This window comes from Leptodactylus fuscus, chromosome 4, assembly GCF_031893055.1.
Source record: "Leptodactylus fuscus isolate aLepFus1 chromosome 4, aLepFus1.hap2, whole genome shotgun sequence".
NCBI classification, from domain to species: Eukaryota; Metazoa; Chordata; class Amphibia; order Anura; family Leptodactylidae; genus Leptodactylus; species Leptodactylus fuscus.
Window position 1 is genome coordinate 175,804,842 of NC_134268.1, and position 26,977 is coordinate 175,831,818.

Genomic DNA, 26,977 nt, shown 5'->3' on the forward strand with positions numbered 1-26,977 from the left:
TTAGGAGAGTGTGGGCGGGTACAGGGCGGGGAGATGTGACGTCTCCCCTCTCAGTACCCGCCCACACTCTCCTAACCCGCCCACACTCTCCTAACCTGGCAGGGAGGGGGCAGCGAAGGGAGAAGACTGCAGCGTGGTGCGAGGCAAAGGAGAAGGAAGGCACTGGACCTGCCATCTCTGGAGGTAAGTGGACACCAGGGGGGGACTAAGTAGCCAGAGGATTAAAAAAAAAAAATCCTCTGGCTACTTTAGTGATTCACTACACAGCGTGGATTCTAACAATTGTTAGATTCCATGCTGTATAGTGAATAGGATTGCTTTTAAAATACGATCTCCGATTAATAAAAAAATCCCATTGACTTGCATTGGGATCGGAATTGGGATCGAGATCGGGTTCGAATGAAAAATGATCGGAAATCGGATTTTAAAATCGATCCTGAAAAGTCAAGATCGGCTCAACCCTAGTAACTACTAGTACCAATGTGCTTGGACTTGTGGTTCCTCAACAGCTGGAGAGACGTCACTTGGACACCATTGTAGTGGCGATCCTAGTGTCTAATGCGTGGTACGGCATCTCAATCACCAGTAATTCATTAATTATTAGACAGCGCTAAATCTTAGCACCACATATCAAGTACAACCTTATACTTCACTTTAGACGAATTTCTATAAAAGTCCTTGTATTCCTAGAAATTTATCTCTTCGTAGATAAATTTATCTTGCAATTCCATTTTATAAATGCAACAACTTTCACTGAAACCAACCTTTGGACAGAAAAGGGTTTTTGTCCTTTGTATCCGAAACACACAACATGATCCATCTAAAATGTCCTCATAAAATTTTTGTAATGCACTAACTAACATACCAATAAGCATGGCATTAAACCACAGTGACTCAATGCAAAGTGTGGATGCCAGAAATATCAAAAAAAGTAGCAGAAATGGCCCATCAGCAACCCTTTGAAGTAATGTCTCTAGATTTCCTAGACTTCATTGTCTCTCATCATTGGAATGTGAAGATGGAGTCTCCTGGAAGAACTTAGAGCTCTCTGGTAGAGTGGCACGGACTTTCCTCTTCTCCTTGAACCGTCCAGAGCGAGAAATCTTGAGGTTCCTTCTACCAGTGTTGACTGCATTTGATTTATCTAACTTGGCATCGCTATTGAGTTCTGTTGCACCACTAGACATTGAATTAGGATGTTGATTTTCTCTAGACCCAGGGGAGGAACTCAGAGATCCACCACCAACTCCCCATGATTTGTCCTCAGAAATTTCTGAAGTATAGACAGAAATCTCCTTAGGCTTTTTACGAACAGTCAGTGATTTCCACCAGGTGTTGCTGCTACTCTTTCCTGTAGCACTCTCTGCCATGATCAGTTATATCCAATGGTCACAGTAGAGATGATGTTTTTTTTCTAATCCACCTTCTGTGCCAACCTGCAATATTGATAAAACTTGAGTCAGGTACAAAGTCATGTAATAATGCACAAGTGTATAGAAAGGAATGCTTTTAAATGTCGTGGTCAAAATTTAGCAAAAACAAAATCAAAATAGTTGTCATTGTTCTACAGGGTGTAACAAAAACATTACATGTAAAAACAAGACTATGAATGGACCACAAATTGGGGTCTACATAAAAAAGCGAAAAATCTACATTATTAAATGTAGAAAGCATGCTATTTGTGTGTATTTGAATCCAGTATAATTTCTGTGCATCTTCTCTAATAAGGGTTTAATATAACATATGCTTAAGCAATTTGTAAGGATAGATTTACTGAAAGACGGATAGATTAGAGGAGCAGCCTTTAGGCCGGGGACCCCACGTGGCGTAAATGCCGCAATTTGGCCACGGCAGTGTTTTACTGTCATTGCAAAGTGGGTTCTAGCAAATCCCATCCACACATCGCAGACAAAGCTTTAATAAATTCACCCTTTTATTTATAGACTTTGAACATTTAGACAGCAGTAAATGGATACCACTAGTAGGAAGTACAAGAGTTAAGCAGACCCTACTTGAAACAGGCTTCATCAGAATGGATTACATAGGTTAGGTTTTTTACAAATGTTTTTTCATGACCTTAGTGTCTAATGTGTTGGACTTTCTGAAACAAACTGCCTGCGTTCTCTATTGGATATGTACCCGGCCTTTGTCATACACTGTAAGTGGTGGTCAGGCAAAAACAACATCATTTGTCTCGGGCCTTTCTAATCGGACAGGTGAGTAGGGCGTGTTGCGTAAGTTCCCTGAAGGAACACATAGATACAGAGATGGATAGATACACATGTTGGATTTTGGTTTCGGTTGCACGTTTGGTTTACTTAGTTACTCGGCACTGACTGAGCAACACCCAGTGAAGCAAAACAAATCCTTTGTCGTCTCAAACAAGAGCGAGTATTTCTTAAAGAAACCTCTGCTAGTGAAACTGTTATCTACCCATCTACCTATAGATCAGTTATTGTCCATTACATTCAGCAGAGATCACTCATTTCCTTGAGTTGATGTGTCCGCCGACATTAGTAGTAGGATTTTGTTGGCGACCTTCAGTGGAATCATTGTTAGAGATTCCCTTTCCTTTATTATTTTATTGTATTTATTTGTTTAGATTGGATCATATTGATAAAGAACATCATTGACCATTATGTAGAATATAGGAAGTAACTGATTACAATACAATACGGGATTGACATGATGATGGTAATTATTTTATTCTTTAATTGTACATGAGGAAGGGAGTACGTGAAGTGTTATCGCACTGTACACAAATAGTAACATGGTCACTGTACTTAGCGAGGCTTTCAGGGCAGTTGTAACTAGTTCCTCTGGCTATAGTGTCCAGTTACTTATGTCTTCATTACAGATCAGTCACGCCACATACAGTAGTCACTGCTTGGAAGTCTAAACTGAATATCTGAATGAAGAGACATATATTCAAGTACAAAGCTGGTTGCGATTTCAATGGGTATATTACAGTAGATGGTATAAGTGGTTGTCGGGCCTACATTGTACTATTTATCTCCACAGGCTCAGATGGATTAATATACAACCTGCTCAATATACAACCTGCTCAATATACAACCTGCTCAACCATTGCTTTCCCCAACAGGTGATATTAAAGGGCCATCAAGTAGAAAGAGGTCAATACACACAATATAGTGTGGTGATGCCACTGAAATCAATGTGATCCAGTGATAAAAATCCTAAGTATAAGGTTGGCTTAATGTGGTTGTCCTACAATCGAGAGTTATCAGAAATATCTGATCACTTGGGTTCACCTGCAAATCACAAGAATGGGACTCAAAAGCCCCCCATTGTTTCACAATTCACAACCATTTAAATGGGACTGGCTACAATATCCGGGACTGTTATCCGTACTATTGAGTCTCAAAGAATACTGCATCAGGGTATGTCCCAGATGTAGGGCTCCCAGTGATCAGACATTTGTCACCTATTCTCTTGAAAAGTGATACATGCTGGTTTTGGGGAAGTCTTGAGACCAAGTGGAAGATGTAGCACCAATACTTAAAGCCATCAGAAAAGAGTTTGAGAAGCTGTGTGCTGCTGGGAGTTGTACAGAGTAAACTAAAGAGGTTTTCTTGGCCTATAGTAGTCGTTGTTGTGGCCATTCCACCTTTTTACCCACACCATGCAATGTACCCGCTGGTATTGCAGCTCAGCCCCCTTCACTTGAATTGGAATGAACTATAGCATGGCCTTATAACCAATGCACTTGATGGCACTGCATGAGAAGAGGAAACCTTTCTAAGATCAGGGTAGCATACACCCTACCTGCAGGAGACCAAAAAACTTTTTTGGAGGAGTTGTATGTTAAAGGCTCTGGGTGTCCCTTAGGGTCCATTCACACGGAGGAAAATGGCGACGAATTTGATGTGGAACTTCAGCGCTGAAAAAAAAGCCTCCCTTTGACTTCAATGGGTTCCTTTTTCTGCTAGTCAATACAATCTTACAATTTCAAACAGCCCTTTATGTACAACCATAATACTGATGTGGCTGTCAGTGAAAAGAAATTTGGCATCCATACTTTAAACTGTATAGCACTATATGGCTGTACAATGTAACAGCAACCTCTCTAAGGACTCCTTCATACAGCGTAAGCGCGCCGCTCATTTAGACACGTATACATGTGTCCGAGCACAAGAGGGTGAAGGGGAACTTAGAGAAAGTCTGCTCCTGAGTACTTGTTTTTTATCTTGTCTTTATAAGGGTCATTGGGAAACCCTATTACTTTAGCTAGGCTGAACTTCTAGCAATAAACCCGGAGTCTGCACTTAAGCCAGTGTCCTGAGAATGAAGTCAACATAGTGCAAAAAAAGGAACAGGTAATGGAAGTATTCATATGAAGAACTATGCATTCAGATGAAAGTGCTGCAACTTATTCCATCTTTGCATCTGCAGCCTGGCAAACCAGGCCATCTTGGCACTCAGCTGCACTACATACACAGGTACAAGGTGGGGGCGCTGCTGATCTCCCTTACTGTGGATGTAAGTACCATAAGGTTGATTCTGTAAAGGTTTTACATATTAAACAAAATTTTACCATAATGGTTCATTTAGAAGGAAATGTTTCCAGAAACCTTTCTGCCAATAATCATATTGGCAAAATAAACATGTAAAAAAAAAAAGCACCTACAGTTTATACACTGATTTAAATCAGTGGGAAAAAGCACCAAAAAAACCCAAAGGGATATGGCATGCTATAGTACTAATATAGTGTGATATAATATGGGTAATTCATCCGCCTAGCATTGCTTTTGTCAAGTGACCTGGCCCTGAATACACCTGCACATTGCTTGCAGTGTAAACACTCTATTGTGCCAGGGGCCTGGCATTAATATTGCTTTCAGGGTTAAACATTTGGCACATAATAGTACTTAAAGTAAGGTATACCAGCTCTGCCCTGAGAATCCTGAAATCACATAAGAGTCTTAAAGGGGCTGTCCAGAAGTATATAACTGATGACAAATCTCTAGGATATGTTATTAATAGCAGATTGTTTGGGGTCCAACTCCTGACACCCCTGGCAAAGAGTTGTTTGCAGCGGACACAATGTACCAGAGAAGATACTAAAAACTAGATGCATTTAAATCACAGGAACTCACTACCAATGTCCGTGGTGAGCATACTCTATTTTTTAACGGATCAGAAACATAGCTCCATTTTCAAGGACCTGACTTTCCCAGCGAAAGTCAATGTATGGCTCAGTGGTTAGCACTGTTATCTTGCAACGCTGGAGTCCTGGACTGAGTCTGACCAAGGACAACATCTGCAAGGAGCTTGCATGTTCTCTCTGTGTTTGCTTGGGTTTCCTCCAGGCACTCTGGTTTCCTCCCACACTTCAAAGAACTACTGATAATAGAGGCACAGCTTTTGGGAGAGCAGGGGATGTGGTAGCAGTATCACAAGATAGTTTTACGTATCATCTTCATAACACAGTGCAATTGAAATACATCATAGAAGAGAAAGCTGTAGTACAAGCTGTACTAGTAAGTCGCAAGCCACTATAGGCCTGTGGCCTACAAGCTGCCCTAGTGGAAAAAAAGTTGAATAAGATTTTTAAAAATACTTTAAAAAAAAGACAAATATTAAAAGATCAAAAAACCCTTTTCCCAACCATCTTGGAAAAATATTTCACAAATGAGTACAACTGATATCATTACACCTCAAAAGTATGGGATAAAACGTGATAAAACCCCACCCCAAAACAGTACCAATAAAAACTACAACTCACTCCGCAAAAATGAAGCTGTCACACAGTTCCATCAATGGAAAAATGAAAAACATAGGAGTTTTTTACCTTTCTCTACCTCAGAATGAAAAAGTCTTTTATTAAGTAAAAGTAGTAAATCCTGAAAAAAACAATTCATCTTTACCAAAATCTTGTCCTGAAACCCCTCCCCCCCAAAAAAACCAAGCCCTCATTTGACTACGTCAACAGTAAAATTATATATATATATATAAAAAAAAAGAGTTATAACTTTTGGAAGGAGATGAAAAAGGGTTTATTTCACGCACTTACAGGACTCTCAGATCTTTGGCTTTTGCTAATCTTCATCATCCTCATCACATAGAATGGCAGATCATAGAATAGAGAGGTTATAGTCCCTCGGACACTAGTGATTCACTTTTAAGACACATGAACTATGCAACAACCGTATCCTATAAATCAAGTCTGTCTTGTAGATCAGATTGAGCTGTCACTTTCAACACTTCTACTGTACAAGATCCTATCTGGATAAGGATACAGTATTATGGCAGTATATATATGATAGCTAGCGCTACTCTATCACTATTTATACAGTTCCTATCAGAAGCATAACCTGGAGATCCTGGGCCCAAATGCAAAATCTGTATTGTGGCCCCTACCTACTTGGTGCTAGTTAGAATAGAGGTATATTTTATATGGCAGAGGCCTTCTCTGAGTCCAGGTCCTGATAGTGACCAGTATGGCTACACCCCTGGTCCCTACTTGTGGAGTGGCTTTATTGTCCCCTCAAAAAAAATGAATTGCTTCACTGCAAAATGACACCACTATGGACAACATGTCACCAATACAGCGAGTGCGGCCATCTGAAATCCTATTGATATGACAGAACAGCCTGCCATGCAGTATATGTTTTTAAACAAATGCAGGCCTGTGGGTGATGGATGCCACAATATGGTAATTGTCAAAGGCGTCTATCAGACATAGTCTTCTGCTCAGGACGTATAAGTGTATAAAAACACAAATTAATGTAAACTTTCCGCTACCTTGTGTGTGTGTGCACGTACGGTATATATAGGGCACTTTATCCCTAATTTTTGACAAGGAAAAGTTAAAGGGCGGCACTAATCGCAGGGGCTGCCTTCCCCACAGTAGCCAGTTAAGCCACGGTTCACACGGGGGGGTTTTGGACTGTATTTTGATGCAGAAGCCGCTTCACAATCCGGTCCAAAAAATGGCTAGCCGCGACTGGATGTCAGTGCATTGCATACAGTACACCGGCATCCAGTCGCAGCATTCCGCTCCGGATTAGGCCCAAATGAATGGGCCTAGTCAGGAGGGAGTGTCACACTGCGAACATCCACGGCTGATTCAGACACGGAATCTGTCTGAAGAAAGGGCATGTTGCTTCTTTTTTCCCACGAGCAGCAACAAACTGCACGCGGAAAAAGGTACCCATTGAATTCAACGGGAGGCGTTTTTTTTTTTAGCCAGATTTTGATGCAGATTCTGCATCAAAATCCGGTCCAAAAAACCCCATGTGAACCCGGCCTTACAGATCAGCTCTCTGTCAAGGTGAATTCTCCTGAGCTGTTGGCTAACAAATGACGTGCTAGTAAAACACTGAAAAATCTTTATTGTCATAAATAGCCAGAGGCAGATAAGTCATATAAGTCATATAAGACATCTAAGTCATAGCCTTCTGCTGGCTACTAAACAGATTATTACAAGTGTAAACAAGGTCCAATAGTCTATGCTTACAATGTGCACAATATGAGGTCGTTCTGCATTTACTAGGACACAAACCCAATTCATTTAGATAATTCCTATTATTAATAATATTGTTAAATAGCAAAACAAGAAGCAAATGTTGGAAGTCTAAAACTGACCCAATGCTACAAGGTTATGTTATTAGAGCCTACCTGAACGCTAAGGCCCCATGTAGTGAATAGCTGGGAAAAAAACGCTGTTTAAGGCTAAGGCTACAGCCTCACATTGCAGAAACGCAGCTTTTTTGTTGTAGATTTTGTTGCGTTTTTTTGAGCCAAAGCCAGGAGTGGATTGAGAAGAAGGGAAAAGTATAAGAACTTTCTTTATATTTCCCATTCCTTTTGTACCCATTGTTGGCTTTGTTGGCTCAAAAAATGCAACAAAAAAAAACTGTGTTTCCTCAAATTGGGACCATAGCCTAAAAGACCACAGCAGAAATGCATTGCGTTATTTGCCAGAGCATTTTTCACACAAAGTCCACAGAGATTTCTTCAGCGGACTTTCTGCTTCGATTATACGGATATGGAAAACGCCAGCGCTTCTGTAGGTATAATTGACTTACTGTGCGTTACAAAATCGCTTGAGTTCTTGAAATTGCAGCATTTTCACTGCAGATATTTTTCTGCTACTTGTGGATGGGATTAGTCAGAATCCTATCCACTTTGCGTGTACTGTAAAACCTGTAAAAATGCTGTGTTTTTGCAATGTGGGGCCACAGCCTAACGGTAAATAGGTTTTACTGGGTAGAAAGAGATTGTAAAATGGACAAAATCTGGTTACTATCCGTTTGTAATCTGTTTCCCATAGACTTCAATGTTAGTAAAAACTAAAAAAACAAACAAAAAAAAAAAACGGATTGGTTGCTGTCCATCTGGTATCCTTATTTTTGGGATGTAGAAAAAGTCCTGCAAGTCTGACTCTTTTCTATACCTAAAAGAGCAGATACCAGATGGAAATGCTCCAAATGCCCCTGTGGATGGTTTTTTACAACCTATTGAATTAACTGGGTTGTAAAATGAACCGTTCGAAATCAACAATTGATTTTGCACAACGATAAAACTTTCCTTGTCAGGAGTGAGGATGTGGCACTTTACTATGATAAAATATCTATTTGCTGAAAATATCATTGACATGGTCATCCCCTTTTGGCCAATCATTAGCCAACTTGCGCAGACTCATTGGGTTTTGGGAAACTATTCCGCTACCCAGGTCTGGTAGTTTAGTTGTTGATGATGGATTCTTTGTTATGAACGATTCCATCATACATTTAATGTGAATAGCCCACTTTACACATAAGACATATAGTGTCATTCCTATAGCTGCAGTATCATATATATATATATATATATATATATATATATATATCTTTTTTTTTTTACTGTACCTTTAACATATTTTAGTTTCATAAAGTGGCTTTTTAATGACTATAAGCCTAGCAGGGGGTGCACAGGTAGAAGTTGCACTCAGGACCTGTTCCTGCCACATAAGAAGACACCAGTATTATAAATGACACCTAATACGTGGTAAACCTAGTTACAGAATTTGCTTTGGGGCCCAGATGTTTGTGAAGTCAAAGCCTTGCATTACAATTCTTCACCATTTTCAAGTTCTGGGTAAAAAAAAGATCCGCTCTTATATGTAGAGGCAGAAAATCTGCAGGCCTACAGCTGAGGGTTTGCTACATTTGTATCTAAAACAGGCAGATACGTTACAACCATGAATTACTCTCATGCCCTTAGACTGGGTTCACACAATACAGTGTTTGAGATGGGACAGCTTTTATGCCAAAGCCAGAACAAAACATATACAGGGAGAGCTACACCTTCTTCTTGATGGGTCCAGTATGGTCTTTGGTTAAAAAAGGTGGATTTTACAATTATTAACATTTTTTTTATAATTTTTTAGATAAAATGTATGTCCATCAGAGTTCTATCTTCGTAGCTTTCCAATGTTTGCCTAAATTGGATTCAATTGCAGCAAATTTGCAGCTTTAAAAAGTGCTTTATAAATTTGTCATTTAGCATCTGGGTGTTAGGCTGCATTTACACAGTGCTTTTCTCCGCAAAAAACCCCACAAAAATTCATAAATTTTTATATTAAAAAACCATGCATTTTTAAAAAATGCTCACAGTTCCAAAAGATGCATGCGTTATATTGAAATGTGCAGTTTTGTAGAGAAAAGCACTGTGCACACCCAGTCTAAACTAGAATATTTTCATTCACTGAAAGCCAGCAGAGATCTTGAGAATGAGCAAAGAGTATATTAGAAAGATTCTCTATTTCTACTAAGACCTTCAGAGAGCAATATCAAAAACAATACATAGTATATCCATAGAGTGATCCAGATCAACTATGAATCCAAGACTATTTGCATATATATGTGTACTCATGGAAATATTCATGTATTATTCTGCACCATACATGTCATTGGTTCGGATTCTTTGGAATATACAAATCCTAAGTCTCTCATTTCATTTTTATACTATAAGTAAATTCGGTGCCAGGTATCGATTTCTTGTGACCTGATCCTGTGTGTGTATTTGGAGGGACACAGATTCAGCCAGAGACTTTACACCATAAATCCTACCATCTTCTGACATTTCATATAGACTTGTAAGAACATTGGGAATGGTCTGTGGACTCGGAATCTCCAAATAACTCAGAACCTCAAAAACGTCATGAGTCTCCTTATGTAAAGTTTACAACACTAGAAAACTCTGAGACATAGCAGAGCCTCGGTGCTTTCAATGGCATCTACATCAGGATCTGAGATTTCCGACCATGGTAATCTTACAGTAGTGTCAAATGGATTTAAGTGCTCAACAAATGGTCAGTCCCTTCCTTTCAGGAATCAGAGCTCAGAAATACCCAGCAAAGTATTTTCTTGGATACATTTCTATGATCAGGACAGCTGTATTTGTCTAGGAGATGTGTATGGAAATCATTTTGTAACATGCAAAAATTATTTTTATAGCCCATCCCTGGTGACAGATGTTATGGGTTTACACAGTTGTTTTCATTCTATCCACATGAAGAAGATCTCTACTACATACGATACAAGATACAATCTGCAGCCATAAGGCCGCCTTACACATACTACTTTTTCAACGTTGGTGCTGGTTTTTACTGTTATGTACGTTACATGCATGTTCTAAGTCCTACGGTGAAGCGTATGGGACAAAAAAAAACACTTTACCCATGTTATGTTTTAGGGAAAAAACGACGTACCCTATAAAACCAGAAGATATATAAATTTTTTAGTAGTTTAGTAACATCTGTCTACTGCGTATTAGAAAATAAAAAGACCATTAAAAGCACCAAAGAGAACAGCCTGCAAAATGCTGCGTGTTAATCCAGCCTATAATACAAACAACCCCCAGAAATGACCTAAAATCACCTTATCGTAACCTTGCTTATGATAGATCCAATCTCTATGGAAAATTTCCAATACACTTTGACTCTTCAGATGTAAAGCACCAGGTAAAGTTGGATTATACGCTAAATACACAACATCTCAGCTCTGATACAGTTCTGTGTTCCTTAGCCATAGGTTCCCAGGAGGCCAATGCTCACCTGTAAGCAGCACCTCTGCTATTACTGGTGAATCCCACAAGAGCAGGAGAGGACAACAACAAGACCAGGTAAGAAAACCCAACACTGTGGCAGCTACAGGTCCCCGGTCAGAGCAGCAGGTAACATTCAGGTGTCTTTGGGATTCATAGTCCTCAGTATATGAGATCCAGGAAGAGAAACGTTCCAGCTCTAGCACTGAACAGCTAGTAGTGTGCAGAGCTGACGGATTGTACAGGTAGCACGGGGAGGAGGTGCCTGTCACACGTCACTGCAGACAACCCTGCACCTGTTAACCTCACTCCAGTACAGGACATACTGGAAGGAATGTCAGCTCCAGCCTTTTCTAGGGATGCCTATTGAGTAGAACGCAAAGACAATGACGATTTACGTAAATTCCTTCATTTGTGTCAATATTCCAGATTCTATAATAAATGTTTTTAGAGAATGATAGGTAAAATATGCAAAAAAGAAAGATGCCTACACTTGGTGCATGTATATCCCTTAAACCCATACACCAGTCTCTCTTATATGCTTGCGCACTGTTTTAACTGTTATGACTCCCCCATCTAATGTTCACGACAAAAGTAACTGTAGAATAGGTTGCACCAAAGAGTCCCTACACATTCTTTCAGGCCCTATTGCTGCTATCTTGAAGAACCCTCTTTTTACAACGTGCCCTATAACTATACAATAGATCCTTTAAATATGGAAACCACCTTTTCTAAACTTTACTCTGCAATATAAGGTTGATATGTAGTGCCGAGGGTTCTCTCCTGGCCCACTAGAGGGCAGTGGCCTCACACGGCTCAATGATCAAGGGGGGGGGGGGGGATGGAGTGATGAAGGACAGGTCAGAGGAGACCCCCACATGCTCACCAGGAAAGTGTGCAGTTAGGTCATCAGGAAGGAAGGACGTGCTGTGTGGCAAAAGAGCCAGGCCTGAGGTAGGCCTAGCTGGAGTTACCAGCAATGGGGCAAATGACCAAGCTCTTGCCCTGGAAACAGGTCCAGCCCCAGCAGAACAGACTGTGGTGATAAAGCCAGTTCCATTACGGGGCCCAGGCCAACCAGACAAAGACGGTGGTCATATTGGAGGTCAGTGAGTACAGGTGACATTCAAGTGATCAAGTCATTGACGATCGGGTGATCAAGTCATTGCTTTCATCATTTCATCGCTGAAGACTGAACGCCCACTGTTGGTTTGGAGAACCTTCCTCTTTGCTTCACAGTTAAAATACATTAAAGACTTAAGTGATATCCAGTAACTCAACAACTGGGTTTCTGTTCTTATGCCCATCCCTGCGCACTTTATAGGATGGCAGAATTTTCTATGAAATAATAAACGTACATGCTGTAATGAGAGCAGCTAGGGGGCGGATATGGAAAAGATAAGCCTAACGCAGATCACAATATTAGGGCTATAATATGGGTTTCTGATCTCAAACTTGACAGAATCTTTAGTCAGAAAAGGAATAAGCCCTCGCTCATAGACAGTAAGTACCACAGCCCCTTCATTCTAGCTATCAGTAGTGGTCTCAGAGAACAGGTCCCACTTAGGACAACTTTGGGCAAGTCTCAATAAATGTCTGAAAATGATGGGGCAAAAATCATCAGAAGTGAACCCTCTATTTTTGGGGGCTATCTCGTGAGTATGGAAACCCCGTGGCAGACCATGTCAAAAGAAGAAAGTATCAAGCATGGAAGTTGGTTACTCCACTCTTCCATAAGAGTTGTGTAAGAATCTATGAGAATAAAACTTTTGCAAGCTTCTATATAAATTTAGTGGCATATGAGGAACAATATGGGCTTATAGTTTTCTGACTTCAGATCTTGCATTAATCCGTAATCAATGTTGATTGAACTAATACAGTTATGGGGGCATTGAGGTGAAGCAGACTATGCTTTCTGTAGGATTAGGTGAGAAGCGGTACTATGTTTTCTTAAGGAGATTGTCATAGCAGGCCACCTTTCCAGGTGTGGAGAGTTGTATAGGCCATGCGTGTGGCTGAGAATTCTGGGAAAGAATATGCAAATACTTTTTCCTTGATGAATAAAAGGAAAACTGTTTCCCTGTCGTCCCTACCAGCGGCACAATGTGGGGTATTTCGTGCCCCTGTGTGCTGGTAGGACAGGCGGAATTTTAATTAGCCATGTATTAATTTCACATGGCTTGTTCCTTTTAAGAGGGCACAGATACCTCCCCCCTGTGCGTTTTTTTCTGTCCTGTGTAAAGGATCGGACAGGTGGGGAGGACTCTGTGTCCTCCTAAAGAGAAGAGTAAAGAAGAAGTTTCAGGTACTTACCTGTTCAGACCTGTTCAGGTGTCTTCAATGATGCACTCTGCCCCTTTGGACTTCTGTGTCGGTCCTGCAAAGATAATAGGTAAGATTAAGGTTACCTATTTTACCCACCTCCCTCACGCGATCCTTCTACCTTTCCCCGGCATCCAGTCCTGCTGCGCTTCGGGAGCCGCGCGCAGCCAGCCGGCGTGTTCGCGCGGCTCCATGAGGGGAACTTCCGGTTTCGCGGAACCTTTCCTCTGCGTAGGAGGGTTCCGGCCGGTCGTTTGGTAATGTAACACCGGCAACTTCCGGTTTTTTGGCTTTCGCCGCTCCGGGACCACGCGAACAGCAGCGTTGGACACTGGAGGTCCTCAGGAGCTTAAGGTACGTGCCAAAGTAGTTGGCTCAAGGGGGGAGCGTGACTTGAAGGGCTAGGAGTCTTATGAAGGGCAAAAGGAACGGAGCTCTTTTGACTAAGGCCACGCCCCTTCCGGATATGGGGCTGTAAAAGGAGGCAGGTTGCATCCCTCATTGCCTGCTAGTCTAATCCCTAGCTGGTTTCTGCGCTGTGGCTTGTGGTTTCCGCTTCAAAACTGCATTTATTCTACTGCAAACTCTGCTGAAGGTTGGTAAGTGGTCTGCAGAAGCTGGGTGAGTCTCCTCATATGGTTCCTTGAATGTACTCCTCTGATGTTTCATATTCCATGCTTAGGTATCGCTGAAAACTAGTTTCTATTTGTCATGTCTTCCTCTTCTACCCCTCCCGGGGATCAAGTGAGACGGAAGAGGTCTTCTAAAAGGAGACACCTGGCTTGCATTGATTGTGACGTTCCTCTACCTGATGGTAGGTGCGGTTTTTTCGTCTGCTAATTCTCCCAATGGTGGGAGTATCCTGAATGTCATTGTTTTGCCTTTAGGCTATGACTGGTCACGCTGCCAGCAATGCAGGGGACCTCTGCGGGAGGAACCCGTTACCAGTGATATGGTAGCATGGGTCAAGGAGTACATGGTGAGTACGGTTGCCGCAAAGAGGGGAAGGGTCCCCCCGGCTTCTAAGTATCCTTGTGTTTTTTGCAGGATGATTCTTTAAAGGATATCCGTACTTCACTGGCTCAGCTCACCAAGAAGCAGCGCGTGGAAAGGCGTTCTGCTTCACTGCCCTCCCTGGAGCGCCTCCAGGTGGAGGAGGTGTCCATATCATCGGACGATCAGTCCTCCTGTACCAGCAGACCAATTTTCCATCGGGAGAAGACTAATAAACTGCTGAAGGCCATCCGGTCGTGGGACCAGGTTGGCGAGGGGGAAGCCTCTGCGTCCACCTCTGGGAAGCGGAGGGTTTTCCAAGTGGACGCCTCCATGGCCAGCCTAATGGAACAAGAATGGAAGCAGCCGGAGAAGGCTTACGTCACCACCAGAGCTTTCAAAGCAGTATATCCGATTGATCCCTCCCAACTGGATCGCTGGGGTCCGCCACCCAAGGTGGATTTAGCCATCTCTAAGCTCTCCCGTTGCACTGTCGTGCCCATCGATGACGGGTCAAATCTTCAGGATTTGCTTGATAGGAGAGGATAGGAGAGTGGATTCAACGCTCAAGAAGGCGTATTCGTCTGCTTCAGCCCAGGTGACGGTGGGCATCGCCTCAACGGAAGTAGCTGATAAGCTTCAAGCCCGGCTGGACCGCCTGGAACGGGATATCGACTCCGGGGTTAACAGGGACGACATCCTGGCATCCATGGGGGAGATCCGTCTCGCTACGGATTTCCTGAGAGAATCGGCAAGACAGCAGGTGAAGCTGGCTTCCAAGGCCATGGCCCTCAATACCGCCGCCAGGAGACCCTTGTGGCTCAAACCTTGGCGGGCTGATGTCGCCTCCAAGTTTTCTTTGTGTTCCCTCCCCTTTTAACCTGGAAAGGTTTTCGGCCAAGGGCTGGACGATCTGATGGAGGGATTGGCTGATGGTAGAGGGAGATCACTACCACAAGCAACCAGAGAAAGAAGGCCTCCCCCTTCTAGGGGTCGAGGCTCCACGTCTCAATACAGGCCTCAACAGGGAAGCCAGAGACGCCCCAGATACCGTCCGAAGGGGCGGGTCGCGGGATCCCCAAGGAGGACCCTAAGAAGAAGGGGTTTTGAGGAGACGCCGCTCTCTGTGACCAGCTCTCCCGTAGGAGGGCGCCTTTCGAATTTCCTTGTGGCATGGCATCTTCACATTCTGGACCCATGGGTCCTTCAAGTTGTTCAGCGAGGATACGCAATAGAGTTCTCCCATCCTCCGGTGGATCGTTTCATCACTACGCGGGTCTTACCAGCCCTACAACAAGACTGCCTGGAGGCTTCCGTCGCAGAATATCTCTCAAAGGGGGCCCTGGAAAGGGTCCCTCCTCCCGAAGTGGGTCAAGGAGTTTATTCACCCGTGTTCTTGGTTCCAAAGTCCACAGGAGGGTGGCGGATGATTATAGATCTTCGGTTCCTCAACCTCTTCATAAAGAAAAAACCTTTCAGGATGGAGTCCATAGACTCAGTAACCAGTTTCCTATTGCGCGACGAGGTCATGGTCACCCTGGACCTAAAGGATGCCTACTTACATATCCCCATCTTCCCGCCACACAGGAAATATCTACGTATAGCCGTTCTTATGGCTGGTCACAGAGAGCACCTACAGTTCACTGCTCTGCCATTCGGCATATCGTCAGCTCCGTATGTATTTACCAAGATGGTCGCACCAGTTGCCGCCGCTCTCAGACTTCAAGGCCTTTTCGTGGTTCCCTACCTCGACGACTGGCTTATAAAAGCTCAGTCTACTTCAATTCTCCATCACCACCTCCAGATAGCCATCGCCTTCCTCCAGGAGTTAGGTTGGCTGATCAATTGGGAGAAGTCAGAAATAGTGCCATCCACCCGGAAGAAATTCCTGGGGTTTGTTCTGGATTCCCAGAGCATGCAGATTTTCCTATCTCGTCCAAGGCGAGCAAAAATAGAAGCTTCGGTTCGGGGCCTTCTCAGGTCCCGATGGATCACCATTCGCACCGCCATGCGGGTCCTAGGCCTGATGTCTTCTTCAGCCAAGGCGGTCCCTTGGGCTTTATGGCACTTGCGTCCCCTTCAGATGGAAGTGTTGAGAGCCTGGAACGGATCTCCACGGGGATTGCACAGGAAGATCTGCCTTTCTCCCGGTACCCGTCTTTCCCTCAGATGGTGGAGACACCTGAAAGACGGAAGGTCCTCGGTTCAACCTCGTTGGACCCTGTTGACAACAGATGCGTCCCATTCGGGATGGGGAGCCCACCTGGACGGCAGGACTGTCCAGGGTCTGTGGAGGAATCCAGAGGTAGGAACCTCCAACCTGAAGGAGCTAAAAGCAGTTTATCTGGCGCTGAAGTACTTCGCCCCCTTTCTCGAAGGGAAGGCAGTCAAGGTCCGGTCAGACAATATGACGACGGTAATATACTTGAACAAACAGGGCGGCACCAGGGTTCCAGCCCTACTGAAAGAGGCGAACTTGATCTTCACGTGGGCAGAGAAGAATCTGACCCACCTATCCGCTGTTCACATCAAGGTCTCCCTGAACATAGTAGCGGATCAGTTGAGTCGGGGTATCCCTGTATCAGGAGAATGGTCTCTCAATCAAGACATATTCCATCAGATTGTCCAAACATGGGGCCTTCCGGATGTCGACCTCATGGCAACCCGACTCAACGCCAAGGTGGAAACCTTCTGCTCTCTGTACCAGGAGGACAATGCCTTGGCAGTGGATGCCCTGTCCATCCCATGGAGGTTCAGGCTGATATACATCTTCCCTCCAGTTTCCATCATACCCAAGGTATTGATGAAAATCAGACAGGACCAAGTCTCGGGAATTGCCATAATCCCGTTCTGGCCGAAAAGGACTTGGTTTGCCCAGCTCATGTGGATGAGTCAAGGCAGGTATTGGAGGCTTCCCCCCCTCCCAGATCTGGTGACACAAGGAGAGCTGAGACACCACGATCTGAGGAGATTCAATCTGACAGCCTGGAGGTTGACCAGTCCCTATTAAGGAATAGAGGACTGTCTCAAGGCGTCCTAAGGACTTTAGCCAGCGCCAGAGCCACCTCGACCAATAAGAATTACCGTAGGATCGGTAATATTTTTCAGGCTTGGTGCACGGAACACGAAGTGGACTCCTCCGATCCCCCTGTGAGGGCGATCCTGGATTTCCTTCAGGACGGCCTAGACAGAGGGCTTGCAGCTTCTACCCTGAAGGTACATGTAGCCGCTCTGTCCGCCTATCTGGGGAGGCGGTTGTCTCAGGATCCTTTAGTGAGCACCTTTATCAAAGGGGCAACTAAGCTGAGACCAGCAGTTTCTGCTCCTGTCCACCAATGGGACCTCAGCAAGGTCCTAACGGCACTTTGTGTTGCTCCATTCGAACCTCTAGAGGAGGTGGATCTAAAGTGGCTGACCTATAAGGTATCTTTTCTCCTCGCTATCACCTCGGCAAAAAGGGTAGGGGAGCTTCAAGCACTCTCATCGGAAGCTCCTTACATTGCCTTCTTTGAAGACCGTGTTCAGTTGAGATTTCTGCCAGGATTCAGGCCGAAAGTTTCTTCTAGGGCGAATGTGAGTCAGCTCATTTGCTTGCCAACCTTTTTTCCCGTGCCCACTTCCCCTGAGGAGGAGAAGTGGCATACCCTAGATTTAGTACGGAACCTGCAGATTTACCTTCAGCGCACACGCGCTTTCAGGAGATCTGAGAACTTGTTAATAAATTATGTAGGGGGCCATAAAGGCCGCAAGGCTTCTAAGGCCACCATCTCTCGCTGGGTGAAGGAAGCAATCAAGTTGGCGTTTGTGAGTCAGAACTTACCTCCGCCGACCGTCCTAAGGGCCCATTCGACGCGGGCAGTATCGACCTCTTGGGCAGAGGTCAAGGCTCTCACCTTGGACCAGATTTGTGCAGCAGCATCCTGGTCTTCAGAATTGACTTTTGTGAAGCACTACCGACTTGATCGGTATAGCTCAGAAGCTACTGCCTTCGGGCGTACTGTATTACATTCTGCTTGTGTTTAATCTCCCACCCTTATGGGGATTACTTGCTATTTCCCCACATTGTGCCGCTGGTAGGGACGACAGGGAACAAAGGATTATGTAGATAATCTTGTTTCCCTTAGTCCTAACAGCGGCACAAGGATTCCCCCCCTATTGTTGTTTATTTTGGAATGTATGTATTATTACTTGTTATTTACGCACAGGGGGGAGGTATCTGTGCCCTCTTAAAGGGAACAAGCCATGTGAAATTAATACATGGCTAATTAAAATTCCGCCTGTCCTACCAGCACACAGGGGCACGAAATACCCCACATTGTGCCGCTGTTAGGACTAAGGGAAACAAGATTATCTACATAATCCTTTGTTCTCTAACGCCACCTTTTGGAAGGTTGTTCTCTATAGATTAGAAAGCCTAGTGACATGACCTGGGATAAAAGCCAAACCATAAAACCATCCAAAAGAAAGAGACAGACTCATTCCCAGAATGAATTTCTCAGGTGCGGCTTTGTTACTCCTGTCTGACACTTCGGAAGAATTGAGACTCAGTTCACACCAGCGCTTGAAGTTGTACGGGGATTCTGTTCCCCTCTCCGCAATGCTTTTCTCTCCGTATTTTGAGCCCTTTTCAGGCGGAAACCGAACAGAAACCATGCAGACCCCTTTATAGTCTATGGGGTCCGCGGGTTTCCTAAGGTAACCACTTTTTTATGCAGATTAGGTTTCCATTGGGGGGGTCCCCACCCGGACCCACCCGGACCCACCGAACGGAAACATAAGCGCAGATGTGAACTTAGCCTGAAAACTATCAATAACTGGATTACTTATATACTATTCTAAATTCTGTTCATTTGCTTTTCCAGTCATCTCTATTACATGGATTTCGTTCATTGAAGAATCATTATGTGATTCTATATGTGAAATACATATAATAAAGTGAGGATATCTGAGATCTCAAGAATCATCTTCATATCACTTCGGCATCTTCGACTCACTTTGGCACTTTGTGATAAATTAGTGGGTTTTGGGTTGCAGTTTGGACACTTGGTCGCTAAAAGGTTCTCCATCACTGCCCTATATCTATGCCTTGTATGTTTGTACATGTATGTGTGTTGTTTTTTTTTTTTTTGTTTTTTTTTATCATCGAGGTCCTTTATTTAAAAAATAAAATAAAATAAAAAATTCTTGTTTTTTTGATTTTGCATCATCTACACAGACTTTTTATGGAAAGATTTTTGAACCAATTTTAATATTATTCCTTAAATTAAAAACTGGTGACTACTTTATAAAATCTTCAGCAGCAAAAAAAAAAACTATTGAGAGAGATTTTAAACCAATGCAGACCTTTCTATAGACGGCGGTTTCTGAGCAATAGGTCTCGGTGTTGCCCCTGCCCTTGAGTTATATCAAGTTTGTTCTCCTTATATATTTTTATCATCGCTCCTTCCTGGAGCAAACTTTCACTTCTTGCCTTCAGTTAAACAATTACTAGGTCACCCAATTACATACGTAGATTATATAATGTGTGTATATATAGATGGTAAATCAGTTCCATTAAAGGGAACCTGTCACATGGAAAATACGGTTCAGTCTGCAGATAACATGCTATAGAGCAGGAGGAGCTCAGCAGATTGATGTATCATTTTGGGGAAAAGATTCCGTATAACTTGTGTCTGATCTATGTCCTAGTAATGAGTAAAAAATATGCAAATCTATTCTCCAGCATGTAATTAGGAGAACAGTGCCTCTGTATGCTGCCCTCTAGGGGCAGCCCCCTTAACATGCATGACTCAGTTAATAAGCCTACTGACATGATGCGGGGTTTATTGCCAAAGTAGCATTTCTATTCCAAAAGGAGTGACAGCCTCCATCTACTGCCCGCAGATTCAACAGTATTTTCTATGTGACAGGCTGTGTTACGACAGAAAAGCTTACACTGAACCTTGAGCCAGTGAAATAACTAATATGCCATCATATTGAACCTTGTGAAAGCACTTTGTGTGTTATTAAGTGTCCTCTTATCTCTGTTCACATAAAGATAATAAAGAATATAAAAGGAGTCTACTCCAGTCCACGCAATAAGTCATGTGCAGAGCTGCTGGTACGTCTTACAGGTGAGCCGCTGCTGGTGTAATATAATAACTGCTGCTTACTAGGGCTGTGTACACACAATGATATTCACACTTGCAACTGTGAAAATCTAGGATTCTTAATTAAATTTGGTCCATGGAGATATTGGTAAGAGGTAGCACTGCAAGCCTCCAATCCAGATGTGAGCGTAGATTAAGATTATATTCACATGACCGAACAGCCATTTTTGACTGCCATCTTGTACTCGTTGGGCACCTGTTGTCACCAGTCCCTCATACGTGTCAGTCTATGGAGGGGTCCATGAAAATGGACAAAAATAGAACATGATCTATATTTTGACAGTCTGTTACAATGGACTGTCAAAATAATGGTCATGTGAGTAACCCCCATTCACTTACCTTGAATTTAATGCTGTCCGCTTAAGAAGGTGCGTCACCCGGCCATTAATCATTGTTGTGTGAAAGCGCAGTATTTTGTCCACAGTGAAAACACTGCATTTTGGCTGTGGTGGAAAACGCCGTGGTAAAATACACTGCATTTTAAGTATCTGCAAAGTTGGGGGACTCTGGCTAATCCCATCCACACATTGCAGAAAAACATTTTGCAGCAGAAATGATACAATTTCAAAAACACTCAAATTTTTGGAAATTGCAACATGTCAATTATACCCATGAAAGGCTGCGGTAGCAATCATAAGTGTGAGACTATAAAATCAGTGGAAAATATATCAATAATGTAACAAAAAAGTGAAATGTATTGTTTTTTTATTTTTCAGGAAATATTTTTGTGTTTTATTTAGTTTTTTTATGTTCTACTTTTAGATAGATCTTGAGTAATCCTGAAACTAATATGTAGCTTTTTTCAGGGTAGTAAGGCATAGTACACACTGGTGTAAAATGCCAAAGTCTTTGCCGCAGTGTTTATACCATGTGGGGCCTGAGCGGTTCTTCCCGCAGCGCTTTGAACAGAAAGTTCGCTGAGATTTCCTCCGCTGAGTTTCTGTTACAATTATATCTACGGGAAAGCCGCCTGCATTTCTGTACATATAATTGGCATGCTGTGATTTCCAAAACCGCGCCAATTTTGGAAATCGCAGTGTGTCCACGCTGCGGTTTTTACTGCAAAGTGGGCATGGGATTTGCATGTATCCCATCCACTTTGCAGTTACTGTAAAATGCCACGATTTTTCCTGCGGTGTTTCACTGCGTTTCCAGCCTGTGGGGCCCCGGACTTAAAAAGATTAGATTTTGACTGATGGGAATGGTGACAATCCCTTTAGTATGCTGCAGAATAAAAGGTTGCTTGTTACGCCATGTTTTATTTTCCGATCATTGATGGTCTAAGCTGTGGGAGACACATTGTGAATGGTGTATTTTCTGGTCAGCCTTCTTAAAATATGGGATTGTCCATAAAGGATCCCCCTTTTATCTATATCAGATACAGTTACAGACTATGGCTTATTTATACCAGAATCTATAGGGTGACACTAAATTTCCCGTGTAAGCAATGCAGGCGATGACTCACTCTTGAAAATATGCAGTACCAAGCTGACTACGACAGCGTTTGTTACATGGGTGAGTTAAATCCTTAGTTAATGAAATTACAAAGACACTTGTCGCTTCCCTTTCAAGTCGCCAGCATCTTTATACTTCATATAACGTGCCAAGCCCTGAGGTGTGTGTGTGTTTTCTATTCAAACATGATGTACATGTACAGTAAACATTTCCTGCATTTAGTTTTTCTTAAAGGGAATTTACATTATACTCAATTTTTTTTTAAAGATTTCTGATTTTTTTTTATTTTTATAAAAAACATAATTGTACAATTATCCTACAGACCTCCCTATAAGCTACTCCGAGATAGTGCTGGACAACCCCCTAGGTGTCACCTCTGCACCCCTTATACTGACACCACTGTAAAGATGGCAGAATGATGCCAGTGCACTGCTCGGGTCATGAATGACAAGTATGTGGTGCAAGGAGCTCTGGGACTATAAAGTGTGCGTGTAAATGTGGCTGGGATCAAGTGGGTGGCAGGAATTCCATAAGATCAGACGGTGACCAGAACATAGCGGCGACTCTCTGGAATCTCAGCAGGGGCATATATGCCATGAGAATAACTTAGAAGTAAATGAAATACAGATGTGCACAACAAACATCTCTGTAATAGAGTTAAGGTTTCATTCCAGCAATGATTGGCTATCTCTGGGAATTGCAGAGTTTTGGCCTTAGATCAGAGAATAATTTACAAAATCTGAAAAGTTCCTATGTTTACTGTATTTCTGGAGATTACATTAGTTTGATTCAAGTGACTTGTCCACAAAAGGTATGGTGCCTGCTCAGTTGTTTAGTTATATGCACTATGGGGTACAGAGTTAGACCTAATAAAATAACTATATATACTCACAATCTCCATACCGATAGTTCTCAACCCCCAAAGCCTTTATGGACATGGCGGCATCACATCTGACAGTAAGTAGTAGAAAATCCAGAGAGTCCACTTCAAGACTCCAATAGTTGCATTGGTTCCACAACCAAATCAATGTAACATGGAGCTGTTAGTGTACATGAAATAAAGACTAGAGGGATCCAACTACCGTATATTCTGCCACTCCACACTACAACCGCGGTAGTACCATGGAGAACAACTCCTATCCCATGAATGAGACCATGACAGTACTGGGCAGTACTGTCAGTGACCGACTGCTTCGCCCCAAGTGTGAGAAGGAGCGTTATCGGAGGTCCTTTCTCCCAACCGTGGTCAGGCTGTATAATCAACATCAAGCTAAGTGAAGATCACTCCGCACAGAGAACTAAATGATCCTGAAGTCTTTCTTTTCTTTTTAGCTGCTATGACTCCTAGTATCTTTTCTATCTGCTATGAGCTTGTATGCGTTCTTTCTTGTAATATATTACTGTATTATCCATGCTGCTGTAACACCCTGAATTTCCCCATGGTGGGACTATTAAAGGATTATCATGTTACCTTATGAAGGACTCTCATGTCGATCCCTATGTGTTCTCCGGATCAATCTCCATTATCATTGCATTCTAGAAAAAAAGCAGGACTCTCGGCTGAAGTGGATAGACCTCTATTTCAGACTCCACTGCAATCTTGCTGTACACCACAATAGCCTTTGAGAGCAGTGGTGTGAATCAATTGAACACGTGTAGCTGGCCATCTGGCTTGTAGCCCAATGATGTGCAAATGCCTTCTGATGATTTGTGGTGACACTGTTTGCTGGGCTAAACTTGGGATGTAATGTTCAATATCAGTTCAGAATGGATGATAACAAACTATTCTTCCATTCAGACAATCCATGTAGAGGTTCCCCTCTTCACATCTCTTGCTGCCATTTCAATTTGTCATTGTTGTCCCAACCACCAGGATATACAACGGTCCGGACATACAGTGAACGGTCCGGACATATTACCCTAGGGGTGTAGTGATCTGCTGGAGTGATGAACCAAGGTCTCTTATATCAAGGATTCTGTCCCTCTCTATTTGCAACAAGTGGCGATAACTGACGTGTAGATATCGCACCATCATCCCGCACCACTTGAATTGATTTTTGAGGTTTTATGTGGCTACGCTTTTGATCTGGCTTTTATGCCCTTCCCTCATTCCCCCGATTGTAGCTAGGTAAGACTTGCTACTTCCCCAATTTACATAACCTTATGGCTTGTCCTTGGGGTTGCCATTTCAATTTTGAAGAGTTTATATATCAGTACCTCGGGACAAAGAAATCAGGTCCACCCTAGTTTTACCCAATTTTTTGGAACAAGCACATTTTTATATATGGCTATAAACAGTAAGTAGTAGTAGCCCTGATTTGCGGAACACATATATATATTGCCCCACTCAGTGGAGGACCCAATAAAGACACTAGTATCTGACCAAAAGGTGATTTGGGCAATACATTTATATGTGATATATATGTATTATTGAAATATTATTCTCCATACCAGAGCAAAGCGTATGGGAAAATTGAATAAAATTAGTTTTCTCAACTTTTTTTTATATATCCAATACGGAAGTTCAGTTCCTTTAAAATGAATAGGGCTGAGCTGCTGTGCCATACATAGCCTGTTGACAGGAGTGGTGCTATAAAAAAAACTGTAGACAACACTTTATCTCCAATACCTGACATATGACCAACACTTAGCCAAACATTTTTGGTAAATTAGTCATTATTAGTCGGAGTTGCACTGAAGCTGAACTTGTCCTTATTTTACGTGCTGCATATGCAATATTTGCAGAACAATATACAGGCCATTGCTTATTACTTGCTGCACTCGCTGATCTGACTTGTAGATGAGGCTGATGAGTTAATGGAGTGTAGATGAACAGGTGTCCAAAATCCATTTGCCAACAGATAATAATAACATATAAAACAATTTAGGAATACTTCTAGCCGTCTAACATGTCTGACAGCTCAGATATGTCAGCAGCCTTTTTATACAATTATTATATTACTATTGATACTTCTATAACAGGAACGTGTCAGTGACGTGAATGGGTGACTGGACCTGTTCAGTCACAATTGCACTATGTGTGACGCCATCACAGCTCCACATCCCCACCCATGTAACACTGGAATGTGGAGAGGGAGCGTTACTAATGTGCGGAGAATAAAAGGTGAGTCAGTAGCGAGAAAGAGAAAATACCATGTCCAAAAGGGTGTAACATCCAGTAACCAGAGGCAGGAAACACCAACAATAAGGGTATGTTCACATGTGGCAGACTCTGAAGAAGCCTTGCAAACAATCTAACTACAGGCTGCAGAAACAACCTGGGCCATATGTATGGGTCTGAATTTCTGGGGCAGAAATCTGTTGTGTGTGATAAAGAGGATAGTCTTTAAGGCTAAGACCCCACAGGACGATTCACAGCTATAATGTGCTGTGGGAAAAACCGCGGTAGGAACTCATCGCGGTTCTTCCGGCAGCACTTTGAACAGAAAGTTCACAGAGTTTTCCTTCGCTGACTTTCTGTTACCATTATATCCGCAGGAAAGCCACCGGCGTTTCTTTAGATATAATTGACATGTTGTGATTTCCAAAACAGTGCCGGTTTTGGAAATCGCAGCATGTTTGTGCTGCAGTTTTAAACGCAAAGTTGGCATGGGATTCACATGAAGCCCATTCACTTTGCAGTTACTATATAACACCGCATTTTTTCTGCACCCCAAAGAAGTATCATGGGATGTTTCGATTGTCGGCCTATTCTTAGGATAGTTCATCAATGCGGGGGGGGGGGGGGGGGGGGCAGTTTACAAAAATAAGAAAGCACACATTATTTTTTAAGCATTTTTGTAACCTTTGTTTATAAAAAGCTACGATGGCGCTCAACTAATTTTCATGGCATTGTTACATTTGTTTTTGGTGCCAATTTTTATTCTGTAAAATCACAATTTTTTTACTGGTGTTTTTCAAGTCCTGTAGTTCATGTGGTTTTTCTTCCCTTATATAACATAGACATTTTTTATTTTTGTGTTTTCACTTTTTACTCTGCATTCCAAAAGACAGAGCTTTCTAATTTTTCCATTTACAGTCATATGAGGGCTTGATTTTTACATGACAAGTTGTACTTCAAAATGGTACCATGGGAAGTGGGGAAAAAATCCACAATGTGATGGTATCGAACTACTTTTTATTAATTTTTTTAAGGAGTCAAAGAGGCAAAAAAAATGCCAATTTCAGCTATTTTGCTAAGGGACAAATGTTTTTATATTTTAATAGTATGGGTATTTTGAGACTTAGAGATGCCCAATGTGTATACTTTTATCCACTTATATTTATATGTGCTCTAGGGAATGGGAGTGATTTAAGCTTACATATATATATATTTATATTTAAACTTTTTTTTTGCTATTTCTCTTATGTCACTCTGGGTTTTTATTTTTTAAAATATGTTATAACCACCTTAGTAGTGGCTGCTGTTTGATTGACGACGTCCATTACTAAGGTGGGGCTAAGTGTTAGCTGATGAGAAGGTGAGCATTAACTTCCATTTATTACCTGGTACCCAACACCATCTGGGGTACAACAAAGATCCAGGTATCATCCTATACCCAGCCATCTAAAGTGATGGTATTGGCTGCAGGCTAATATTATTAAGCTGGTAATGGCCAAAAACCATGGCATTTCCCACCCTAGTAATTCCAGGCAGCTGCTGTTATATCTGTCTTTTTTTGAAAATTTGGGGGTGCCCATGTAATTCTTTTCAATAATTTTTATGTTGTTTTAAATGTCTAATGGATGTCACATGGATTGGACAAGAATGATGTAACATCCCCGCCCGTCCGGGTTTGGTGCCATGCTCCGGCCACATGTTGCGGTGCAGGAGACATGTTTGGCTTATATTTCTTCTTTTAGGTTCTTCTTGTATTGTCTGACAACTGTCCCTTACCTTGGTAATTGATTTTCCACCACAACCATCTCCTTCACCTTGGCTTCCCTCTGCTTCTCTAATAGTTAATTTATCCTACCTGTGTGATTGACAGCCTATCTTTCTATCA

General features: G+C 42.5%; 1 protein-coding gene across 1 annotated transcript; it reads right to left on the reverse strand.

Annotated features, from left to right (window-relative positions):
* Window positions 1-247: 247 nt before the first annotated feature.
* Window positions 248-11,252, reverse strand: PRR15 (proline rich 15). Its single transcript, XM_075269820.1, has 2 exons — window positions 11,063-11,252; window positions 248-1,436 (listed from the first exon to the last, which is right to left on the reverse strand). The coding sequence occupies exon 2, from the start codon at window positions 1,368-1,370 to the stop codon at window positions 990-992; it is 381 nt and encodes a 126-aa protein (XP_075125921.1). The 5' UTR covers window positions 1,371-1,436; window positions 11,063-11,252; the 3' UTR covers window positions 248-989.
* Between the last annotated feature and the right edge of the window lie 15,725 nt (window positions 11,253-26,977).